The 21192-nt window shown below is 52.4% G+C and overlaps 11 protein-coding genes across 11 annotated transcripts; 4 read left to right on the forward strand and 7 right to left on the reverse strand.

The window, feature by feature from the left end:
• Positions 1-91: 91 nt before the first annotated feature.
• F5Z01DRAFT_675847 (uncharacterized protein) lies at positions 92-454 on the reverse strand (the record flags this gene model as incomplete). Its single annotated transcript, XM_046265189.1, has 1 exon — positions 92-454. The coding sequence occupies one exon, from the start codon at positions 452-454 to the stop codon at positions 92-94; it is 363 nt and encodes a 120-aa protein (XP_046116283.1).
• Positions 455-876: 422 nt separating this feature from the next.
• On the forward strand, positions 877-3731 carry F5Z01DRAFT_224444 (uncharacterized protein). Its single transcript, XM_046258254.1, has 2 exons — positions 877-3178; positions 3246-3731. The coding sequence occupies exons 1-2, from the start codon at positions 1088-1090 to the stop codon at positions 3642-3644; spliced, it is 2490 nt and encodes an 829-aa protein (XP_046116284.1). The 5' UTR covers positions 877-1087; the 3' UTR covers positions 3645-3731.
• Positions 3732-3964: 233 nt separating this feature from the next.
• On the reverse strand, positions 3965-5100 carry F5Z01DRAFT_660481 (Pyruvate/Phosphoenolpyruvate kinase). Its single transcript, XM_046263832.1, has 3 exons — positions 5010-5100; positions 4702-4954; positions 3965-4636 (listed from the first exon to the last, which is right to left on the reverse strand). Exons 1-3 carry the CDS (start codon positions 5058-5060, stop codon positions 4155-4157), a joined length of 786 nt encoding a protein of 261 aa, XP_046116285.1. The 5' UTR covers positions 5061-5100; the 3' UTR covers positions 3965-4154.
• On the reverse strand, positions 5087-7789 carry F5Z01DRAFT_660486 (uncharacterized protein). Its single transcript, XM_046263833.1, has 7 exons — positions 7620-7789; positions 7425-7547; positions 7182-7375; positions 6614-7134; positions 6066-6560; positions 5839-6010; positions 5087-5789 (listed from the first exon to the last, which is right to left on the reverse strand). The coding sequence occupies exons 1-7, from the start codon at positions 7679-7681 to the stop codon at positions 5293-5295; spliced, it is 2064 nt and encodes a 687-aa protein (XP_046116286.1). The 5' UTR covers positions 7682-7789; the 3' UTR covers positions 5087-5292.
• Positions 7790-7840: 51 nt separating this feature from the next.
• F5Z01DRAFT_660503 (aspartate transaminase) lies at positions 7841-9366 on the reverse strand. Its single transcript, XM_046263834.1, has 3 exons — positions 9103-9366; positions 8922-9050; positions 7841-8865 (listed from the first exon to the last, which is right to left on the reverse strand). Exons 1-3 carry the CDS (start codon positions 9286-9288, stop codon positions 7915-7917), a joined length of 1266 nt encoding a protein of 421 aa, XP_046116287.1. The 5' UTR covers positions 9289-9366; the 3' UTR covers positions 7841-7914.
• A 316-nt stretch (positions 9367-9682) lies between these two features.
• On the forward strand, positions 9683-10614 carry F5Z01DRAFT_751872 (Phosphonopyruvate hydrolase complex with Phosphonopyruvate and Mg++; the record flags this gene model as incomplete). The annotated part of the gene is made up of 1 exon (XM_046267060.1): positions 9683-10614. Exon 1 carries the CDS (start codon positions 9733-9735, stop codon positions 10612-10614), a length of 882 nt encoding a protein of 293 aa, XP_046116288.1. The 5' UTR covers positions 9683-9732.
• Positions 10615-11182: 568 nt separating this feature from the next.
• On the reverse strand, positions 11183-12646 carry F5Z01DRAFT_625705 (uncharacterized protein; the record flags this gene model as incomplete). Its single annotated transcript, XM_046261443.1, has 3 exons — positions 11183-11917; positions 11971-12199; positions 12255-12646. 3 exons carry the CDS (start codon positions 12644-12646, stop codon positions 11183-11185), a joined length of 1356 nt encoding a protein of 451 aa, XP_046116289.1.
• Positions 12647-13457: 811 nt separating this feature from the next.
• F5Z01DRAFT_660514 (UbiA prenyltransferase family-domain-containing protein) lies at positions 13458-15048 on the forward strand. The gene is made up of 4 exons (XM_046263835.1): positions 13458-14256; positions 14313-14364; positions 14422-14758; positions 14810-15048. Exons 1-4 carry the CDS (start codon positions 13635-13637, stop codon positions 14975-14977), a joined length of 1179 nt encoding a protein of 392 aa, XP_046116290.1. The 5' UTR covers positions 13458-13634; the 3' UTR covers positions 14978-15048.
• On the reverse strand, positions 14871-16593 carry F5Z01DRAFT_224685 (uncharacterized protein). The gene is made up of 3 exons (XM_046258255.1): positions 16262-16593; positions 15726-16194; positions 14871-15675 (listed from the first exon to the last, which is right to left on the reverse strand). Exons 1-3 carry the CDS (start codon positions 16470-16472, stop codon positions 15213-15215), a joined length of 1143 nt encoding a protein of 380 aa, XP_046116291.1. The 5' UTR covers positions 16473-16593; the 3' UTR covers positions 14871-15212.
• An 820-nt stretch (positions 16594-17413) lies between these two features.
• Positions 17414-19504, forward strand: F5Z01DRAFT_224699 (FAD binding domain-containing protein). The gene is made up of 2 exons (XM_046258256.1): positions 17414-19073; positions 19120-19504. Exons 1-2 carry the CDS (start codon positions 17803-17805, stop codon positions 19247-19249), a joined length of 1401 nt encoding a protein of 466 aa, XP_046116292.1. The 5' UTR covers positions 17414-17802; the 3' UTR covers positions 19250-19504.
• Positions 19110-20776, reverse strand: F5Z01DRAFT_690559 (uncharacterized protein; the record flags this gene model as incomplete). The annotated part of the gene is made up of 3 exons (XM_046266118.1): positions 19110-19735; positions 19791-20602; positions 20654-20776. 3 exons carry the CDS (start codon positions 20774-20776, stop codon positions 19408-19410), a joined length of 1263 nt encoding a protein of 420 aa, XP_046116293.1. The 3' UTR covers positions 19110-19407.
• Between the last annotated feature and the right edge of the window lie 416 nt (positions 20777-21192).

The following is a 21192-nucleotide window of genomic DNA, read 5'->3' on the forward strand; positions in this document are numbered from 1 at the left end:
ACCCTAACCCTAACCCTAACCCTAACCCTAACCCTAACCCTAACCCTAACCCTAACCCTAACCCTAACCCTAACCCTAACCCTAACCCTAGCTAACCTAACCCTAACAGGCCAAAGACACCGATGAGGAACCACGAGTAGAAGATGAGGGATCCTGAGTAGCTGCGGTACTTGGCGGCTTCGTCGTGGACGCTGTTTTGCACGAGCTGCACCCAGATGACTCCGTAGTAGGCCGTGACGATGGACGGGACAAAGATCAGGACGAGTGCGCGCACCCAGTAGAGGCGCGGCGGTTGCTCTGGGACCATACCATTGTCCAACGGGCGCCGCTTCTCGACCTCTTGCTGGTTGGCCGTAGGTTGGGGCTTGGAGGAGCTGATTGTGTGGGAAGAAGCATCCTGCTGGACCCGAGGTTCCTTGGGGAGGTTTGCTGTCGATGTGTCGGTGGACGCCATGGCGACCGTGAGACGAAGGGAACCACGTAGGGCTGAGGATGACCTCGAATCTTTCATGGAGAATGGACGAGAGGAGATCAGGTCATCCCCTGATAGTCCTTGTGTAGGTAATAAAGGATTTTCCAGGTCTGCCTGCACCTGTCTCGAGCGTGGGAGTGCATGGCGCCCGTCAGCACTTGGCGGTAGCCAAAACACGTTCCGGCTTACCATCTCCAAGCATGGTACCGTGGTAGCCAATGAATCTCGATATCACCACTCATCCTAGAGTTATTGTCACCCACCCAAAGTATGCCAAGACCAACTAGTGCGGCAGGGCTGAGTAAGAGGACGGAGGTGTCCTGGTCACCTGGCGGGTGCCTGACATGGTGCCCGAAACAAGCATCCCCGCGGCAGCAGAGTGCCCCCCTGCAATGCGGTCGTATGTCGGGTCGTAATATCTACCCGATAACTACTTTACATTAATTAATCATATTAACTGCGGCTGATTTTTTGCTCGCTGCTTTACCCCTCACTTAGTCTCATACGAAACTCCTCCCCTCTCCACTTACAGAGTCACTCTCCTCTCTCTTTTACTCACCGACATATACTTAGTATTGCTGTGCTTCTAGTCCCCCCGCGGCAAACAATACCATCATGGTCGACACAATCAACCTCACCTCCAACATCGGCACTTGGCTGGGAGCCGCCGTCGCTATAATAGCACTGGTGGGCGTTGTCGGCCCTTACCTCGCCCTCCGCGCCTCTCTCAGTGATAGCAACCGCGCCCTGAATGCCGTAAAGGACGACTCGGGCAAGTACGTTACCCGCGGGTACCGCTTCACCCGTGGCATGCGCGTCTTTCGACGTATCCGCGTCCCGGACCTTGCTCCCTCGTACATCTCGAATGAGACTACGACTATCCCCCTCGTGGCTCCTGCGGCTACCCGAGGGCCCTGGACAATTCGCGGCAGGAAAAGTTATCAGCAGTTCAACACTAGTTGGGCAAAACTGGCGGAGCTCATTGAGTCGTATCAGGCTCATGATCTAGACGGCGAGGCGGAGGTGGACCTCTGCGTGCCTAGAGGAGGGACACTCGAGATTGTGCAGAGCCAGACCGCGCTTGTTGCCAGCAAGTACTGGGTGCTAATTTTGGGCTTACTAGGACGATATGGGAACAGGCCGGATAAGGGCGTGCTTCACAGGGCTCGCGTACGTCGCAATCGGCAGCAGGAGCTCGGCTTAAAACGAGATATCAAGAATGACTTTAGGACGTTCCACCCTGGCGTACGTCCTAGGCGCCCCAGGACCACTCCTGTTGACGAGGGGGAGCGGCAATACCGGGTCTTGTCCCCTGTTCCACTCCCCGACGAGCCAACCCTCGGAAACCTGACTCCTCGAAGCGACTCCGATTCTGGCTCTTCACTATATCGCCGTCCGCCCACCATCTTTGGGATTACGGGCAGGATACGAAACTCTGGAAGGCAGAAAGGATCATGGAACTACCTGAACTTGGTCTCGTTTACCCCACACACTAACAAGGATATGTTTCCAGCTAAGGGCCGCCCTGCGAAGCGCGATGTAGTCTCGCTCGAGACACTGTTTTGGCTGGCGCAGGGTTTTTTGCCCTGTGGAATGGAAGCCGATGGCCAGCGCGTGGTCATATCCCTCGAAGATCCCGGTGATGAAGAGGAGGATGCAGTAGTCCATGGCAACTTTTCCGCGGATAACCTCGACGTGAGCATTTCCGTTTTTGACCTACAAGAGAGCGACGACATGCCCCGCTCTACTGGCAACGCCCTACGGTCGCTGGGTCTCACGGAACCAAGGGAGCCTAAAGTCTTGCGCCTCCTGCCATACGACCACAACAGCGCCATGATGCGAGTGCTGATCACCAGTATCCGCCTGACCACTCACCGTGGGCCAAGACGGAAGCGGATTATGAACGTACACCAGGCGACTATCTCGTTCCAGGAGGCCGGCAAGCGGTCAATATGGATATTTCCACGGAACGCGCTCGAGAAGCCTATCGGACTGTTCCTTAGTCTCGAGTGGGATCCGTGGGGTTTCGTGGTGAGGAGGCACAGGTTTTTCAGCATGCTACTGTCTAGGACTACGGTGATTATGCACCATAGCGAGACGTTTTTGTCGAAGACATTTTGGGAGTCGTTGGGTATGGGGCAGATACCGCTAGGGAGTTTCAGGCCAGATGTAGATCCTTCGGATCTCAAGTTTAACGCGAAACACCTGCGTGAGAGGATCGCCCTTGACAATTATCTCTCTAATTACCTGGGGGAATCGACTGCGCTTCCGCTAAAGCTAAGTCTGGGGGCATTGTTTATCCTGGACGACGCCTTCCAGACATGGGTGGACCGTGCCATTCGACGGCTGCAAATACAGGAAAGTATGAGTTTCGACGAGGTACGAAGGGAGAACCAGGACAATACACGTGGGCTGACAGAAAAACTCAACTTGCTGAAGGAGAGACATGCCACAAAGAGGGCAGAAACCTTGGGGATCAAAAGCGAAGCGAGCTTAGCTGGGGACAATCCAAGCCGGGAGTCTTCTTCGCAATCTCAGAACGAGTCACATGCCCCTTACTTCTCGGTCTCGGTCCCAACGTTTCTAGTGGAGGAGGAATTCAACCGCACGACTATAGATATACAACAACTGGAAGAGGAAACCCTGGCCGATTTCGGTGTACGATACGAGCTGGGCACGCAGTTTGATGAAGACCTAGAACTTGAGGTAGTGCCTGTCCTATACCCTCTCTTAGACTCAAAAGACTTGAGTGATGAAGCTGACAGTCCTGAAGGTGCAGTGTTTCGTGGTCGAGGGCCGCGTCCCCGAGTGGGAGCAAGAGATCTTATTGCAACATACCCAGATCTTACGCGAGCTGCGTGACAAGATTGAGGAAGCAAAAGTGGTCGCAGAGACTAGCCTCGAGTACGAGTTTTCATCCAAGTGGCTCACGTGGCGCAGAGGCGACGGCAACGGGGGAAAGGAGCGGGAATTGTCCTGGTCGCTCGGGGATGAGTTGCTGAGAGTCCCAGGGCCGGAGGCCAAGATAATGTGTCTGACGATTATGGACAGGGACATTTTGGTTATTGCGCTGTGGGTGATGAATCGGGCGGCCATGTGGATTGGGTCGCTGGATTCAAAGCCGCTGTTGCGCTTCGTGGACACGTTGGATCCGTATGTTTACGTTGTCTAATACGCTAGTGTATTTACTTTATAACAAGGTGTGTAGTCATTTAGTCGAGTAGATTAACTCTTATTAAATTATAAGTCTCTAATTCGTGTATAGTAAAGCACGGACGAAAGAGTCTTTATTAAAGATTCCGATTTCTATTTAATATTAAGAAAAAGGATATATAAGTTACGGTTAGAATAAGTAACCCTTAGTATTAAATATAATTAGAAAGATTTATATTATAATTATAAGTCTTTAACTCAAGTAACTATCGCGAGTTTTATAATAAAAGAAAATTTAAGAAAATACTATAAATTTTAAAGAAATTATAAATCAAAGGTATTATAATTAAGATATAACCTAATGTATATTTTATATATACTTTATCTTTTCTATATTTATAGCTATAGACTTAATTATAAATAAAATAACTTATTATATTATTATATTTTTTTAACTTTGTGCTCTCTTTTTATTCTTTCTTACTAGCCTTTATATTAAAACTAATATTATTATTATAATTTAATCTAATTACAATATTCGTAATGTCTCTACGTTCTTCCGCATAGCTATTAGCAAGAGACCTAAGTCCGAATGTCCGAGAATATACTTCGCTCCTAACTCATGAATTACCCACCGGACAATATCCGGCTTAGAATATATACCGGAGATCCCAAAGATCTTACCATTCGCTTCACAAGCATGCGAGACCTGACGCAAGGCGACCTGGAATGTGGGATGTTCCCACTCGCCTAGTATACCCATTTCGAGTGACAGATCATTCGCCCCGAGCAGTAGCACGTCTACGCCGTGGACCGTGGCGATATCATATGCGTTGCTTACAGCTTCTGATGTTTCAATCATGGCAAAGACCATTGATCCGGTTTCGTTCAGCTGTGTGACCACCTCTTTTGCTTCCACTTGCTTGTAAAGAAAGTGAGGGAGAGCCGCCGTAAGAGACCGCGTCCCAAGCGGAGGGAATTTGGTCATCGCTACCGCTGCTCTGGCTTCATCTGTGAATTCCGTTAAAATCTTGAACTACAGATACCGGCCGAATAAGTCTGGGGCTGCGCTGCACCTTTTGTGTTGATATGGGGATAAACGATGCCTACCGCACCTCCATCAAGAACTCGTTGGACAAAACCGCTCCCACAACTTCGCGGGACTCGAACGAATGGGGAGATTTCGGCTTGCAGTGCTGTAGTGCACAATGTGCTGGCGTCGCTGATTGAAAGCGTGGAGTGTTCGAGGTCAATGAACACGCTGTCGTACCCTGCCTGGCGAGCTAGTAAGATGACTTCGGGATTCGGCAACGACTTAATTGCAACCGACTACAATGGCATTAGCTGTCGGACACCAAATATGTCGCGATGAATTGTGGCTCACAGTGCAAATCTCTCGTCGTGCCACATTTCTTTGGAGATTGTTTTGGACCATTTTGGTTGTTTGAATGAAGTTTTCTAGTGGAAGAGAAGAGGGGACCAGGTAAAATACGAGACAACTTCGGTATTCCGTATCCGACGGATTGGAGTCAGGCACATGACTCGAGATCCGGAATCGGGATCGCATTCCGCATCCCGCCTTCCGCTGCCGGCGGTCGCAGCCCAGCGCGTCACAGCGAGTACACGTATTCAAGACCACTTCCTTATCAAGGCAAAAACAGACTTTATTATTGAACAGCGTCTAGCCACTGGAGGTCTTCGGTGGAAAAGGTGAAGTCGCCCGCAGAGGCCAAGGCATCTAGATAGGGTGCATCGATCTGTGACAGCGGTGTGTCGTTCAGCAAACGGCCAGTGCCCGAGGGGGACGCAGCGTAATCTTCCCCTGCGAAACGGACAATTCCAGAATCCTGGCTCATGTCGAATATATGGAGTAGATGTGGTTGTCGCAAGAATCCGTCGAAACTGTCCCACGCCGCGAAGTCTACCTGCGGTATCCAAGCTTGCTGCCTTCGTGAGGACCTGTTTCGTATCGCATTCCGGGCAATGGTCCGCACTCCTGTTAAGACAGAGCGTGCATCTAAGCTCCCGCGGTCCGCGACATCTTCCAGAATCGCTTGGACCCTTTCCCACATGGGTATGTCCTCCTCTGCTTCAGGAAAGCTCACAAGGACTAGGGCTAGCATTGCTGCTGCTAGGATCTCAAGTTTGATGCCCGAGTACGTATCTGCGAGCGTTAGTGAAATATTGAGGGAAGGGAGGGAGTTCATGGCCACCTGAGAATCCGTGCTTATGTAGTTCAATGATTAATTTAAGCCCTAGGAATGCGTATTTTGCACAAGCCCTCCACACGACAGGGTTTGTATATTCAGATGGGATCACCCGGTGGAGTCCATTGCTGCGTCTTGCCATGTGAATAATACTTGGCAAGGTGACAAGGACAACCGACTGGATAATCACAAATTAGAATTACCGACCCGTGGAATAAAGAGACTTGGCTTACATGGCAATACCACAGATGCAATTCAATGCCGCATCTTTCTGTTATACCCGTATTCATGGGGCTTGCTGTGAGATTCATGATTTCCTGTCCGTGCTGCGCAATGGTTCGTAGTGTGGTCATGATAGTGGTCGAGTCCGGTAGTATTGGCTCCCATTCGCGCCCTCTTTCACCAGGTCCTCCTGTCGGATCACTTTCCAGGTAGCAGCGACAGCGTTCGAGGGCCTCGTTCATTATCACTGTTAACCCCAATCCAATTTGTAGCGCTCTGTTACTCGGTCTCTGTTCGTCCCCATTGAAAGGCGAGCTTATCGAGGAGTGATGCCGGGGGCTGAAGTCGGGTGGGATTCTCAGCGTCCCACAGACCCACACATTCAATATTGCGACACTTATAGAGAGGCGAGAGATCCAATACTGTCTCTCAGGAGTTTCCCCCATGATTTGGGTTGCGCCGTGACCAAACTGCGAGACATGCAGGAGCCTTGTTGCATGCCCAATCTAGGACGTTATTAGCTGTGGCAGCATAGCGCACCCGCGGCGGCCTATCTTACATAGATGTAGGCGAGTTCATGAAACCCGGTCGCGTCGGCGTAGCAGGATAGGAGGCATAGAGTCTCTGCCGCGTCCACTGGATCTTGAAGCAGCTCTGAATCTGAGGGAATATCTCGGGCCACCATGAATTCGCTCATCCCAGGCACTTCTCCCGGTAGTCCGCCTTTTTCGCGAAAGAATTTACCCAAGCCTACAAGTATGGCAAGCTTAGCCTGTATTCTTGTGAGCTTCTTGTCTACAGGCTCTAGAGGTAGTGATTCAAGCTGGGTCAAAGCCGTCTTTGGATCGAAGACGCAGAGGAAATGATTGAGGTGAAAGTCCACCCCCTGAATCAGATAAGCCATGAGTTCCTTTTGCGGGAAGATATATGGCGTGAAACCTTCGAGGCCCTTCCCGGAAACTGTCTTGTGAGCGTTATCTCTGGCTAACACCGGAGGCGGTTGCGAATGCGACATTCCCACAACGCCAAGAGCAGAGGCCGCTGCCTCGAAAATGGGCCATAGAGCTGAGGGATGACTGCCTTGCATGAAATTTTAGTAAACCCCTCATCCGTGAGCTGGAACGTACATTTGGCTCCAGTCTGGGCAGGACTGGGCCGTCGAGCTGAACCCGCATTGCCATGTCCCGTTAGAGTAGAAGGCGGGCGTCCGTCAGTCGTGTTTTGTGAACACGTCTCAACACTCGGCTCTGCTTGCACGCCGCTGTCACCTTCCGCCGAGGGGGCATTCTGTGTAGCCCTGTCTTGTAAGGCTCGGAGATTCCTAATGACCATTAGCTGTCTGGAAGGAAGCGGGGGCTTCACTAGCGAACCTCTCTAAGATAGTCACCTTCTTCTCCGCCTCGTCAAATATACAATCGCGCCCTCGTCCGGTACAATTCGAACAAGGATGGGAGCCGCTACATTTGACCTTCCGTTGCTTGCATAGCCGGCAGCTTGTCCCAAGGTTTGTCAGTGACTCAGTGTCCCATGCCGGCACTTCGTGTGCTCTGTGACATTATACTCACGCCACCGGGATTCTTTTCCGTGCACGGGTCGCTGGTAGGCTAGTGGGCGACATCTTCTGCATCTACAATAGAGCAAAACAGTGTGATGGAACTTCTAGGTGATGCAGGTTGGGGCGAAATCGGGTCGGGAATCGGGATCGCAGTGCCGAAGATCGGAGGTGCCAAGCAATGCCAGCCGTTCAGGTTTATGTTCTTGTTTCTCTCACAATTTTCCTCCATCAGTTAGTCCTTATTATCAGGATTTCCATTCACCAAGAACAATTGCCTCAGTTGCGTCATGTCTTATTAGACTATTTTATTTCCGAACTTTTACCTTGCCCACGACATCGTGAATTGCGTCGGCCACATAACTAACATTCCGGCTGTTCAGTCCTGCGACACTCATTCTCCCGCTCGGGAGCATATAGACGTGCCACTTGGTTCGCAAAAGCTCAACCTCAGACTCGTTCAAACCAGTGTAAGCGAACATTCCAATCTGAGTAGTGATGTGGCGCCAATTTCCCGGTGTCCCTAGTTCCTCTAGGCGACCTTGTAACTCAGCCCTCATTTTCGCAATACGCTCGGACATGGTCGCCAAATCTCCCAGCCAGTCTTTTGATAGTGTCTTGTCATTCAACACAAGAGAAGCAATCTTGGCTCCGTAAAGTGGCGGCGTGGATATCTCCGAGCGCTGGAGCGATGACAGCTGAGAAGCTACCCGCTGGACAGTCGACGAAGCTTCCGATCCAGGATTTGCCACATAGTGCAAACATCCTGTCCGTTGTCCATAAAGCCCGAGATTCTTCGAAAAGGATTGCGCGATGAACATCTCGATGCCCTGCTGGAAGAAATGTCGGACAGCAAAGCTATCTTGCATCAGATCGCCCGTTGCGAATCCTTGATAGGCGCAGTCGAAGAATGCAAAGTGGCCCGACGATTTCATAGTCTCGGCTATCTGCTCCCACTGAGACTGTGATGGGTCAACGCCTGTAGGGTTGTGTGCGCTTGCTTGCAGGACAATGATACTGCCTCGTGGGGCATCCTGCAGGTCCTGGATCATGCCTTCAAAGTTCAACAGCCTCGTTTCAGTCGAGTAGTATTGGTAATGCTTGACGGAGAGCCCAGCATGAGTGAACACCGGAACGTGATTATCCCAAGTGGGATCTGAGAGATACACGAGGGGTTTCGGGACGGCGAGAAACTTAGACAAGAACACGGCACCTAGATGGACCGCGCCAGTGCCTGATATCGTTTGGAATGAGAATTTCTAGTCCCGTCAGCGATGTAAGGCAGGATGGCTTTAATGTGAGGCTCTTTGCGCACCCTATTCTGCATATCGGAGTCTTCACAGCCCAAAAGCAGGTGCGCCGCGGCTTTGCAGAAGCTTTGCTCCCCTGCAATTGGCAAATATTCTTGGTTCTGGAGGGCGTCATCGTGGTAGAGCTGGATTGCCTATGGCTGAGGTATTAGCTATCGGGTCACGGATGGGGCTATCGATTGCTACCTGTGCCACAGTGGGAAGGACCCATGGCTGGCCTCGGTCGTCTCTATAAGCTCCAATGACCAGATTCACTTTTTCAAGGCACTTGTCGGCCATGAACTCCGACCTCAAGCCATAGTGTAGGTCTGCAGGCGCAAACGGGACGAGGCTCTCTCGAAATAACATGTCTCGGCGTTCAGGGTATAGCATCGATGAAGAGAAGGCTTTCTCAAGATTATTTTAGATGTTCAGAACCCAAAGAAAATAGTCAAGATGTGGAGGTTTGCAATGCCAGAGTTGTTTATCCTCCTTAAATCATGCCGTGAAGGATAGTTTATATGATCCCGAGCTCGGACGTTCACTTCCGAGCAAGGGATTGACCAGGGGGCAGGATAGTGGAGTTTCACGTATGCTCCAGTCACTATCTCCTGGTCCGATGTTTCAATGAAGTCTGGCCGGCTGCGTGCCTTGCGTGGTATCGGTGTTAATTTTCGGGATTCCATATCCGAAATTTGGTAGTCGCTTCCGACATTGATTCTTTGTAGTCCCCGTAGTAATATATAGACAATCAGCATAATCACCCTGATAAACAGTGCATCGCGCTCAGATATTTCCCAAATTCATTACGTCTTCTCGGCCACATCTCAAGTTCAAATGTCATCGAACTCAACACAAAACAGGGCCGACAGGCTTCGGGGCCTCCTCAATCCGTGCGAGCCGGCGATAGCCATGTCGTCCCACAATGCTCTCTCCGCGAAACTAGTTGAAGAAGCAGGCTTTGCCGCTGTTTGGGTGAGCGGCTTCGAGATTTCCGCTGCAAACGCAGTTCCTGACGCCAGCATTCTGCCAATGAGTGTCAACTTGGAGGTCACTCGCACCATGAGCGCCGCGACCAACCTGCCCCTCATTGTAGACATTGATACAGGCTTTGGAAACGCTGTCAATGTTGCCTACTCAGTTCCGCAGTTCGAATTGGCCGGTGCCACAGCCGTCGTATTAGAAGACAAAGTCTTCCCGAAAGACACTAGCCTCAGGGCCAACGGAAGACACAGTCTGGTACCCATACAGGAGTTCCAGGGAAAGATATCGGCGGCCAAGAGCACAAGTTCACTTGTTATCATCGCCAGGACCGAGGCTCTTATTGCTGGCTTGGGGCAGCAAGAGGCCTTGCGCAGGGCTGAGGCGTATGCAGACGCGGGTGCCGATGCTATTCTGGTACACAGCAAGCAGAAGACGCCGGAAGAGATTGTCTCTTTCTGCAAGGCGTGGGATGGCAGAGTGCCACTTGTGATAGTGCCCACCAACTACCCTTCCCTTGGGTTCGACGAGGTTGCAGCGCTCTCGAAAGTTGGACTGGTTATCTGTGGGAATCATGGAATACGAGCAGCAGTTGGTGGGATGAGGTCCGTGTTTGCTTCTATTCGTCACAAAAGGGGGTTGCATTCTGTTGAGGCGACAATTCCTTCAGTTGAACAGATTTTTGCGCTACAGGGAGATAAGGAGATGCGTCTTATTGAAAAGAATTATGTACGTTAAGAGTTAAGGCTCTGTAAAGGAATCTAATTCGAGAGGAACTATTCGTTATTTAATCTTCTAAATGTTTTCTATAAACAAAAGACCCTAGAGACACATTAATACTTTTTCTTTTAGTAAGAGACAATGCCTTGTCTATAGACTTCTTCGGTGTACTCCCTGGCTCCTTATATTCGGTTATAGTCGCCTAAGACCTAAAAAATAAGCCTTATTAGAAAGGCTCACGGAGCAAGGCCCCTGTGTTAAGCAAGATAATACACGGGGAAATAGATCGGCGCCACTGAATTGCTATAACACTACTCGCTCTTAATAACATCCGGACAGTCTTATAGGGAAGCATTAAACTGTGAATCTATATAGCCTAGATTTTTTAGTAGAAGTGAGCAGGCTCCTATATACCCTGAGGCCTGCGTGCCAGAGTCACCGAACACAGCTTACATATAAGCAAAGGTACTCACAGTAAGTTCATATAGATATTCATTTGCATTTCGGGGAAAGTCTCCGACCCTTGTAGCTCCTTCAGGTAGCCGCTCACCTCCAAGCATTGGACTAACAGATACCGGTAGCCCTCCTACTGGACTGGCAATCTCGGTGCTGCGTGGTGAAACACATTCTCCGGGTCATATTTCTTCTTCAAGCCGACCAGGGTGTCCAGGTGCTTGTTGTAAATCTTTGCGACGTCGGCATCGTCATAGTCGAGAAGCGAGATATATGCGCTATCGAGGATGTTGCCCGAATCACGCTCACACAGTGCCTTCTGGAGCGCCTGGCCCCATGTGGTCGCCTGTGCTTCCAGCGCCGGGTCGACACCCATGGACACCATTTCAACCATGTGATGGACCTCTCGTGCCCCAAACACAGAGTCCCCGTTCTCTTTGGGCAGGCGGAGGCTGTGAACGGAAATCATGCAATTCCCGCTAGGGACTTGCTGGCTGTACTCGGCCAATACCTTGGCGGTTTCTTCCGTGAACTCCCTGACGTTGAGGGTGAAAGAACGGCCGTACACGCCGTAGGGCGCCAGCTTCTCGTTATCCTCTGCGTATGTCGCAGGCGTCTTTGCGTCCGTCGTGGTCATGATACACGTGCCCAGACTGGCCACTTTGTCGATCCATTTACGACCCTCGTCGTGATCGTCCGAGGCCCAGGTCGTGATAGCAGCCAAGACCTTACCGGCGCCGGGGAAGTCCATGGCGAAAATCTGAACTTGCAGCGGATCAGGCAATGTGATATTTTGAAGCCCCTGTGTCAGCTTTCGCCAAATGGCTTGCATGTCCGTGGAATCAAAGACTAGTGTCCCAACCAGTAGCTTTGGGAATGTCAGCCTTTCGGATCAGATATACCAACAGCGCATTTCCATACCTTATCCAGCGGGTACACCTTGATCGTGAGTTCAACGATGGGGCCGAAGATTGGACCGGCTCCCCGTATACCCTTGAGCAGGTCTGCCTCGGCATCGACAATATCGCCTTTGTTGTCCACAATCTTGGCGCCCACAATCTGATCAACACCAAGGCCGTGAAGGCTCGAGAGAGGACCGTAACCACCAAGTGTGCTCCATCCGACATAGCCGACGGAGGCCACTGAACCTCTGCAGAACAGTCAGCATGGTTTCAGAGTCAATGAGCAAAGCTGGGAAGACAAACGATGGTGTGACCAGGCCATGTTCCCCCAGAGCCTTCAGCAATCCACCCAGAAGCACACCGCCACCTACCCTGGCCGTTTTCTTATCCTCGCTGACCTTGACGTAGTCAATCTCGCGCATGTCGATCGTCAAGGCGTTGTCGACCAGCGCCCGGCCCACGCAATTGTGTCCGCCGGTTCGAATACTGAAGTCGACACCATTTTCGCGGCAAGCCCGAACTAGTAACTGGACGTCCTCGGCCTTTTGAGGTCGCGCGATGGCAAAGGGGCGGGCGCTCGAGTTGACGTATGTCTTTCGTAGGTCTTCGTAGTCTGGAGAGTCGGGAGTGTGTACTTTGCAGCTGGGAAGGCTAGTGCTGAGGAAGGACAGGGTTGCTTTCTGTGCCGAATCCATCTTGCGATAGGGGTAGTTCTTTCAGACAATTGCGCTTGTTATAAGGTATGAGCAGCTCGTGGACTGTGGAGTGGTGAAATGGCATTTCGAAGCTTCAGGCTCCAACGTCTCAAGCCTTTTTTTCAATGCTCGCGCTTGTCTGCTGCGCGCGCCAACGCATCCCATGGTCCCCATTGATGACGAGCCGGACGTGAATAAGCCATTCAGAACGGCCTCAGTTGCGTCAGTGTGGCACAGCACTGCCATTGTTCGGTGCGGAGAACCTTGACGAACCAGCGAGGGGTTTTGACAGATTGACAAGTTTCCCCTCACCTCGCAAGGCTGGCAAGTTATTTCCAGTCGTGGCACACAGCACATGCACGTCCTCGAGGGATCGTAATGCCTGCTCTCATCCACTCCCGTGCCCTGGACAGACCAGACTGTTGGCTCGCACCAGCGATGATGACGACATTGGAACGTGAATGGTCCCAGTGTCCCAGGCTTCAACTGGACGACCTTCGCTGTAATTGTACAGATGTGCATCCAAGAGGTGATCACTGCATCTTGTGATTAATCAAGGTGCGCACTGTGGGTTTGCGCTTACTTTGACACTCATGTCGTGTGGATTGACCAGAGTCAGAGCGGCCAGAGTCAGAGTCGCACCTGGCGGCCACGATCGGCGATGACATCACGGCACCCAGTTGCCTAATTGGGCAACTTGCACAGCAATCAAAGCGCAGCAGGTGTCGGCATTCGGTGCGCCACATCCGGTCGTCTCCGTCTCGCCGGGGTGTGCATTCCGTAGTTAGATTTTACCTAATTATCTCAGACCAGGCAAACAGGCCCGCCCTGGTCGGTGAGCCAACTTATCTGATCGTCGTCCGTGGCCGGACGGCGCCAGGACTCTCTGCGCATAAGCGCATATAAGGTTGCGTGGGTGCCACAGTGCACTGATGTGACGTCCTGGTTGCTTTCTTCGGCCGAGTGCAGGTACTGCAGCGTCGCCAACATGTTCGTCCCGCTGCGCACAACACACCAGGTGGGCAGATCATCAATTCTGGCCAGCAAACTGCTCACGAGGTCGCCCGCCCGACTCGGCACCGGGTTACCGCTGTCACTTGTCACGGGTAGGCAGCCTCTCCGATTCGGTAGTGACGAAGCGCGGCCGCCAAGTCGGCCCCCGAGTTCGGCTGTTGACTCTAGCCTACCCTATCCTCCATACACTATCCCGACCAAAGGCATCCTTTCCAAGCTACCGCCCTCATGGGTTCCATATGCTGAGCTCTCTCGCATTGAGAAGCCTGGCGGTCTGTATGGCTTCTACATGGCGTACCTCATCGGCCTCGGCTACGGCTCTTGTCTGGTGACGCCTGCTGTGGCACCGGGACACTTAGCACAAATTGCGGGAGTCCTACTTGTGTATAACGTATTTTTGCGTGGTGCCGCCTGCACGGTGAATGATATTTTGGATCGCGACTACGATCGTCAGGTAGCCAGATGCAGGAATCGCCCGGTCGCTCGTCGAGCCGTCACACCTAGTCAAGGTTACATGTGGTACGCTGCGCAAACCGTGGGCGCAGGGGCTGCTATTGCTTGCTTGCCGAGCCCGATGCTTGCCCTTGCCTACGCAGGTTTGTCATTGATTATTGTTAAAGAAAACGGGGCGAATAGACTGACACGACTATAGTGCCGATCCAGCTGAGCGTTAGCTTGTACCCCCTTGCCAAGCGTCATACAGAGTAAGGACCATGGCTCCGAGACTTGATCGTACGAACTAACGACGATGGCCGTTCCAGCTTCCCACAGCTTGTTCTTAGCGCACCCATTGCTGGGGGTGTTCTCATGGCTGCTGCCTCTCTAGGGATGGATCCGTTCACGACGTCTGCCACCGGCTTTCTGTTCATGTCGCATTATATCTGGACGACTATCTTCGACTACGTGAATGCATGCCAGGACACCGCCGACGACATCAAGGCTGGTGTGAGGAGTATGGCCGTCCGCTATCAGAACACCAGTCTCTTTATATCCACGCTTGGCGCAGCACAAGTTGGATGCCTGGCTGCCACGGGTATTCTAGCTGGGTTTTCGCCTGTTTATATGATCGGAGCAGTTGGCGGTAATGCTCTTTGGCTAGTGAGTTACTCCCAGTCTGATCGTATGACACGATAACTGAGCAACAACCAGGCGACAATGGTCATGACTGTCAAACGAACGAGACCGGATATATGTGCGTGGTGGTTCTCTTGGGGCGGCTTGCTAGTGAGTGGAACGACAGTTGCGGCATTGTTTGCAGAGTATCACAGCAGGCTGGATGGGTCAGAGGGAGGGGAGAAGATTAATGATTCGAAATAGCCTTTATAGCACTAAGTGACGGCGCGGAGGATAATTAATTATATATTGAGTGTTTGTGAATCACAAAACGGAGCTCAGGCCACCTTCAAACAATGATACCTTGTGTCGGCATCAGGGAAATTAGCAATTCACTGCTAGACTTCAGTGCTACAACACAGACTCGTCGTGGTGCCAGAATGACATATTTACAAAGCAAATAACGCCGCTAAGCAGTCTATAGTAAAGTACGTGCATGTCAAAGCGCCCGTGGTTGCCCATCATGGACGATTGTAGAATCAGTCCCAAACTCCTTTGACACAAGAATTCCGTCTCTCGGCAGGTTCCCAAGTGCATGCTCCTCGTCACCCGTGCTGGAGCTCGAAGAACCCCCCGTTGCTGCAGTAGCGCGGCTGAGCGGCCAGTCATCGTCGTGCTGGCGCTGGTACTCAGAGTTCTTGCTCTTCGTCGAGTTGAATTTGGAGGCAGCGGTTGATCTGTTGGACGAACCCAGACGGAGCTTGGGCAAGAATCGCTTGAAGAAAGGCCTGTAGGTTGGCAGGCAGCAACCAATTAGACCGATGACATTCTCTGCCAGATGCCAGAAGAGCACACCGGCCGAGTACCAAGTCGCGTCCATGACGAAGATCATGGGGTCGGTATCCATGAGCTCGATGACCCACTGGAAAATGATAAGGCGCACAATGCCAATCGCGACAACGCTACATGTCGTAAGCAGGGATGCTTCATGCTCGAGACACGGGAAACTCACATGGAACCAAGGAAGAAAATGCCACCAACAGCCAACTTTCTCCGCCACGGCATCTTCAGCGTCGCCAGATGCGGCATAGGCAGGACAAAGATCATAATGTCCAGGATCAGGTCGGACACGGCCACAGCGAGGTAGAACGACTTGACGTTGACGCAGTATAGAGGGTACTCGGATTCAAAGGCCTCCCAGAACATATGCGCGGGCCAGCATTGGAACGCGACGGCAAATGTGAATGCCAGACCCCAAGCGACCGTGAGGCCAATGAAGACATCGTTGACGATGCGAAAGATGCGAACTTGAAAGATGCGGCGGTAGAAGAGAAGGACCGACAGTTTGATGACCCAGAGACCCAGCGTCCCGAGGACGTGGTACGTGTACTTGGTCTTCTCGTAAGCGTAGAGTTGCTCGGTGTGGGCGAGTTGGCCGTCGACAAGCTCCTGGTGGCCGCCGAGTCCGCCATAAACCGCGGCTATTGTGACACGATTAGCGTCCGCGGTTCACGAGTCAGTGCTTTCTGGGGGCGGGCCTCAACTCACCAATGATTTGGTTCACGGCCAGCCCTATGCAAATAATGGCAGACGGAATGGTAATCCAGTCATCGATTGCCAAGTTGGCCTGCACCAGACTCCTTGAGTAGAACCTCAAGGCCACAGCGGCAATGGGAAGTATCATGAACAGGACAGACGTCCCAATCAGCACCGAAGGCGTGTACGGCTGGTACTCGGGGTCAAAGTAGGGATTTCCCATGGTTGCGACAGCTCACTTGACAATTTTGTGCATCACCAGGATCAAGATCACTGAAACAAGATGCCCCTCCAAGAGCGGCTGCCCCCAACCTTTAGCTATCTGCAGCGATCGCAACATCCAGTCTTCAACGCGGTGCGGCACTACACGTGTGGCGAGCCTTTGATGGCATCACCTGCCGTCTGCGATAGGTGTTCGGCATCATTTATCCCACACTCGGTCCTACTTGTCCATTTCACACATGCAAATGTACGAGAGGCTTGGCAGAGACTCCCGACGCGGTGCGGAGGATCGGTGCCTATGACGCTATCTGTCGAGTCTGCAGAATCCTTCACTTCCTTCGACCACAATGGAACCCTGACGGCACGGCGCGGCCGCGCGATAAACAAGTGCTCCGTGCTGCAGCAGCGAAACACTCTCTTCATTGGCTCGAGGATTGACCAGAAGAGAAGGTCTGGAGAATGGAACCCCGGCCACATCACCATTTACGAGCGCTGCAGTGCAGGCTGCAAGAAGCAAGAGTCTGCATGCAAGACCCAAATTGCGCCGCGGTAATTGCAACTTTCCCAACCCCGAGGCACATTCTTAGGTCGAGAATGGAATAGATGTCCAGTCGACTGCGGTTGGAGACTTGTTGTTGGAGTAATACCTCAGCAGCCAGAAATTTCAAATGCAGCAGAGGGAAATTCGCAAACATTAACGGTCAGGGTCCGAACTTCGACAATGTCGCGGGGCAGAAACAAGACTCGCAAATGAGAGCCAACGTGACAAAGGGCTGCAGATTCACCGTTCGCGGACCAGTTTGGCAATAATCTTGTGCATCTGTCACTTGTGATCTCATCTTCTCGCGTGGCTCGCCAGATGGGCAAGCATGCGATCGGTTCCACGTGAGGGCTGTCTTTCGATCATTGGTCCATGATTGCTGAAGGATCGACTTCCTGGGTGAGCCAACGTGAGTCTGGAGTTCAGCTCAATCTCATCTTCTCCAGCCTCCGTGCAGTCATGGCACCCCTGGTACGTACACGGTAACCCAAATCGCATTAGTACACGATCGAAAACTGGCTTTGGGAACGTTCGTTACCCTTGTTCATAAAATGGGTGATTAATGGGACTTGCTAAATAACGAGCGTCCGGGCAACGCCGCAGTCCAGTGCCACTCCTCCCAAGCAGTATTTAGATGTGCCTTTCCAATCCGGAAAAGGCAGTCGATGATCCTTTATCCCTCTCCCCTTTCTGCCTGATACTACCTTGCTCGCGTGGCAAGTTTGGGGTTTAGACGCCAGCCAGATCCCTCTCTCTCTCTCTTGTCCAACAAGGTTCGGGCTCGCCTGGCATGTTGTTCCCTCGCATAATTGCTTCGGCCGCCCTTGCGAGCGTGAGCCTGGCGGGCAGCGTTGCCTTTCCTGCGCTCTGTGACAAGTTTGACGCGGCCGTCTCGAGCAGCTCATTTGTCAAGTGCGGTGTCGCGCCTGAGCGATGGAGCGAATATGAAGAGCCTCAGCCCGGAGCCATCATCACTGTTGGAAAGGAAGACGACGTCGCCAAAATCGTGCAGGTTGCCAACGCGTTCAAGGTCGAGTATCTTGTACAGAGCGGCGCGACTGGATGGGCCGACACGTTCACCCTGGGCCGTAACGGCATCATCATTGATGTCTCCCAGCTCAAGTCCATCAGCTTCAACAAGGACAAGACGCAAGTTACCTTCCAATCCGGCGTTCTCATCGAGGACCTCGTCGGTGCAGCCTACAACAACAATGCTCGCGTCGCAACCGGCACCTGCAACTGTGTCAGTGTCATTGGCGCAGGCTTGGGAGGTGGTGTTGGTCGCGGAACAGGCATGTACGGCTTGGGATCTGATCAGCTTCTCAAGGTGAATCTTGTCAACGCCGATGGAAAAAAGGTCACCGTCACGCCCACGAGCAACCCGGACCTCTGGTGGGCACTGAACGGTGCCGGCCCCAACTTTGGCATCGTCACGTCGGTTGTCTATAAGAGCTACCCGATGCCGCAGGCTGAGAACACTGCCTGGACAGGCCTTCTGCACTACGACTCGAGCAAGCTTGAACAGGTCATCTCCGCCATCGACAAGCTCGATTTTGAGCCCGAGATGCAGTTGGACTTTTACTTTACCCAGGGTCAACTGGCTGTCTTGCCCTTCTACCTTGGCTCGGAAGAGCAGGGCCGCAAGAAGTTTGCCTCCATCTTGGACATTGGACCGTTGGCGGACGACACTGCCGTCATCCCGTTCAACACCTGGAATGCCGCCGGCGACATGTTCTGCGCCAGGGGCGGTCGCAAACCTGCCTACACCGCCAACGTGCAGACTCTGGACCCGATAGCCTGGCGCAACGCCTGGAACGATTACCTCTCGTTCTATCAGACATACCCTGAAGCGAACCAGACAACAATTCTGACGGAGTGCTATTCCACTGACAAGAATCTGGAGATTGGGGGTGCAAAGTCGGCCTACCCATGGCGTGACATCAAGTGCTACGCCATTGTGATCCCTTGGTACACGAGTCCATCGCTCGATGTTCAAGCAAATGACTTTGCCAAGCGGCTCCGGCACTTGTGGTACAACTCCTCCGGGACTAGCGACAGCTCGTGAGTAGCCCAAATTGCAGCACCGAAGACTTACTAACACATGCAGGTACGTCAACTTCGCGCATGGCGATGAGCCTCTGAGCAACATTTACGGCAGCAGCCTCGCCAAGCTGCAGCGTCTGAAGAAGCAGTACGATCCCAAGGGCAAGTTCAACGAGTGGTTCCCACTCTCTTGAAGCCGTCCAGATCTGTCGAGTCCCTCTCAGGAGACATGAGGTAGTCCGTGGCTCACGCAAGTGTGCTGCTTTTAATACAATCGTTGGAATGCCCGCTTCGCTCCGTTGATGAACATTGCCGCAAAGACTTGGATTCTCGTATCTCTCTCAACTTGCCATCACACCTTAGAAGCTTCATCCACCGCCTTTGTCGCGTCAAATCCCCACAGCCACTCCTGAAAGAATGGATCTGCCAACAAATTTGGAAACCCGGCGCTGGGTGTATCATTAAGCAGCTCACGATCGCGCTCTTGCTGCAAGGGACCGTTGGGCAGTTGCCAGAGCCGCCCATTCTTCAGGCTAGCTCTGATAATTCGCGCAGAGCGCTCCTTGCGGAGGGTCTCGTAGACTCCCAAAGCAGCGCCAATCTGAGCGTGCCCCCTGGCGTTTTTCAGGACGTGGACCAATGTTAAGGCAGACTCGAGGCCCATGGCTGCCCCCTGTGCTCTGTGAATTATTAGCCACAATTTATCAAGGTCGAACAGGGTTGACTTGCAGGTACGGTAACGTTTGGTGTGCGGCATCTCCGGCAATACAAAACTTGCCGCTCCTATCCACCCACGGCGTATTCTCATCGTCGATTTCCGGCTCAATGAACATCCATCGGTGGCATTCCGTCGCAAGCTCAATCAGCTCTTGGAGCTCCGTGGCCCAGCCCTCGGCCTTGAGTTCGGCTCTGAACCTATCTAGGTCGCCCTTCTGTGGAGTGTAAAACGGCTCCTCGGACCATGGTCGCGTGAAGGCAATGTTGAACAGCCCGTGCAAGCTGTATGTGATTGCCTGCGACTTCGGACCGAGCCAGGCGGTGATGATCGGCGCTTCGATGAGATGTCGAAGCCTGGGCTGTGCCTGGATGAGTGACTCTTCAATCAAGATGCGATATACGACAAAACCATGAGGAATCAGCTTCAGTTTGCGGCCAGTGACGGCTTCACGCAAGGCCGAATTTGCTCCGTCAGCTCCGATGAAAAGAGCCGCGCTGATAGACTCGGAGTCACTGATTTTCAAAACACCATGTTCGAGATCGGAGGCTTCCATCTTGACAGCAGTACCTAGGCGCACGTTGGCTCCGCGTGCCACGGCTTCCTCGTACAGGACCTGGCGCAGAAAGGCTCTGTGGACAGCGACCACTGGTGCGCCGTACCTTTCCTGCAGCGGCCGAAGGTCTTGGGAGTGTAATGTTTCCCCGGTCGCATACTGCCTCAAGTCAATGGAGCGTATCAGGACGGATCTTTCCTGGACTTTGTCGTACACTCCGAGGTCTTGCAAAACTCGGAGGGCATTTGGATGGAGCTGAATGCCTGCAGCCGACCTCTGTGCCTATTAGATGAGTTCTTCAATCATGCCGAAACCGTGAAAACTGACCTGTAGGCTGCCGTCCTTCTCTAGTAATGTGACCTTGAAGCCATCCCGCAGAAGGAGAATGCTACTAGCGAGACCAACGATGCCCGCGCCAACTATGCACACGTGCAAATTAGGTTGCGCCATTTGCATGGAGTCGATGTGTAAAGATAGGTAACTTCATAGTGGGAGAGGCGGGGGAATCGAGATTCGAGCGTCGTAGCTCCTACCCGTTTCCTCATGTGGATATAAGAATTATATCTAAGTATCCGTAGACAAGCGCGGTAAATGCGTGTACCTGAGGACTCAGGGGGATATAACTGTCCGTTATGGTGAAGTTTGGAGCTAAAGTCGCTGGACAAAGGGATTGGAAATTATGCAGAATAAAAATCATGACATTGTTATCTGATTGACGGAAGAAGATGCTAACTTGTTGGTGCTGGAAGAAAAAAACAAGAACGCGAGAAACGCGAAAGGTGGCACATTAGGCGATCTGGGCGAGTGAGCCCTGACCAGCCAACGGCCGTTTAGTGGTGGCACAGTGCCACAGACTGTCTGAGGTC

Source organism: Emericellopsis atlantica, assembly GCF_019669845.1.
Source record: "Emericellopsis atlantica unplaced genomic scaffold F5Z01scaffold_21, whole genome shotgun sequence".
NCBI classification, from domain to species: domain Eukaryota; kingdom Fungi; phylum Ascomycota; class Sordariomycetes; order Hypocreales; family Bionectriaceae; genus Emericellopsis; species Emericellopsis atlantica.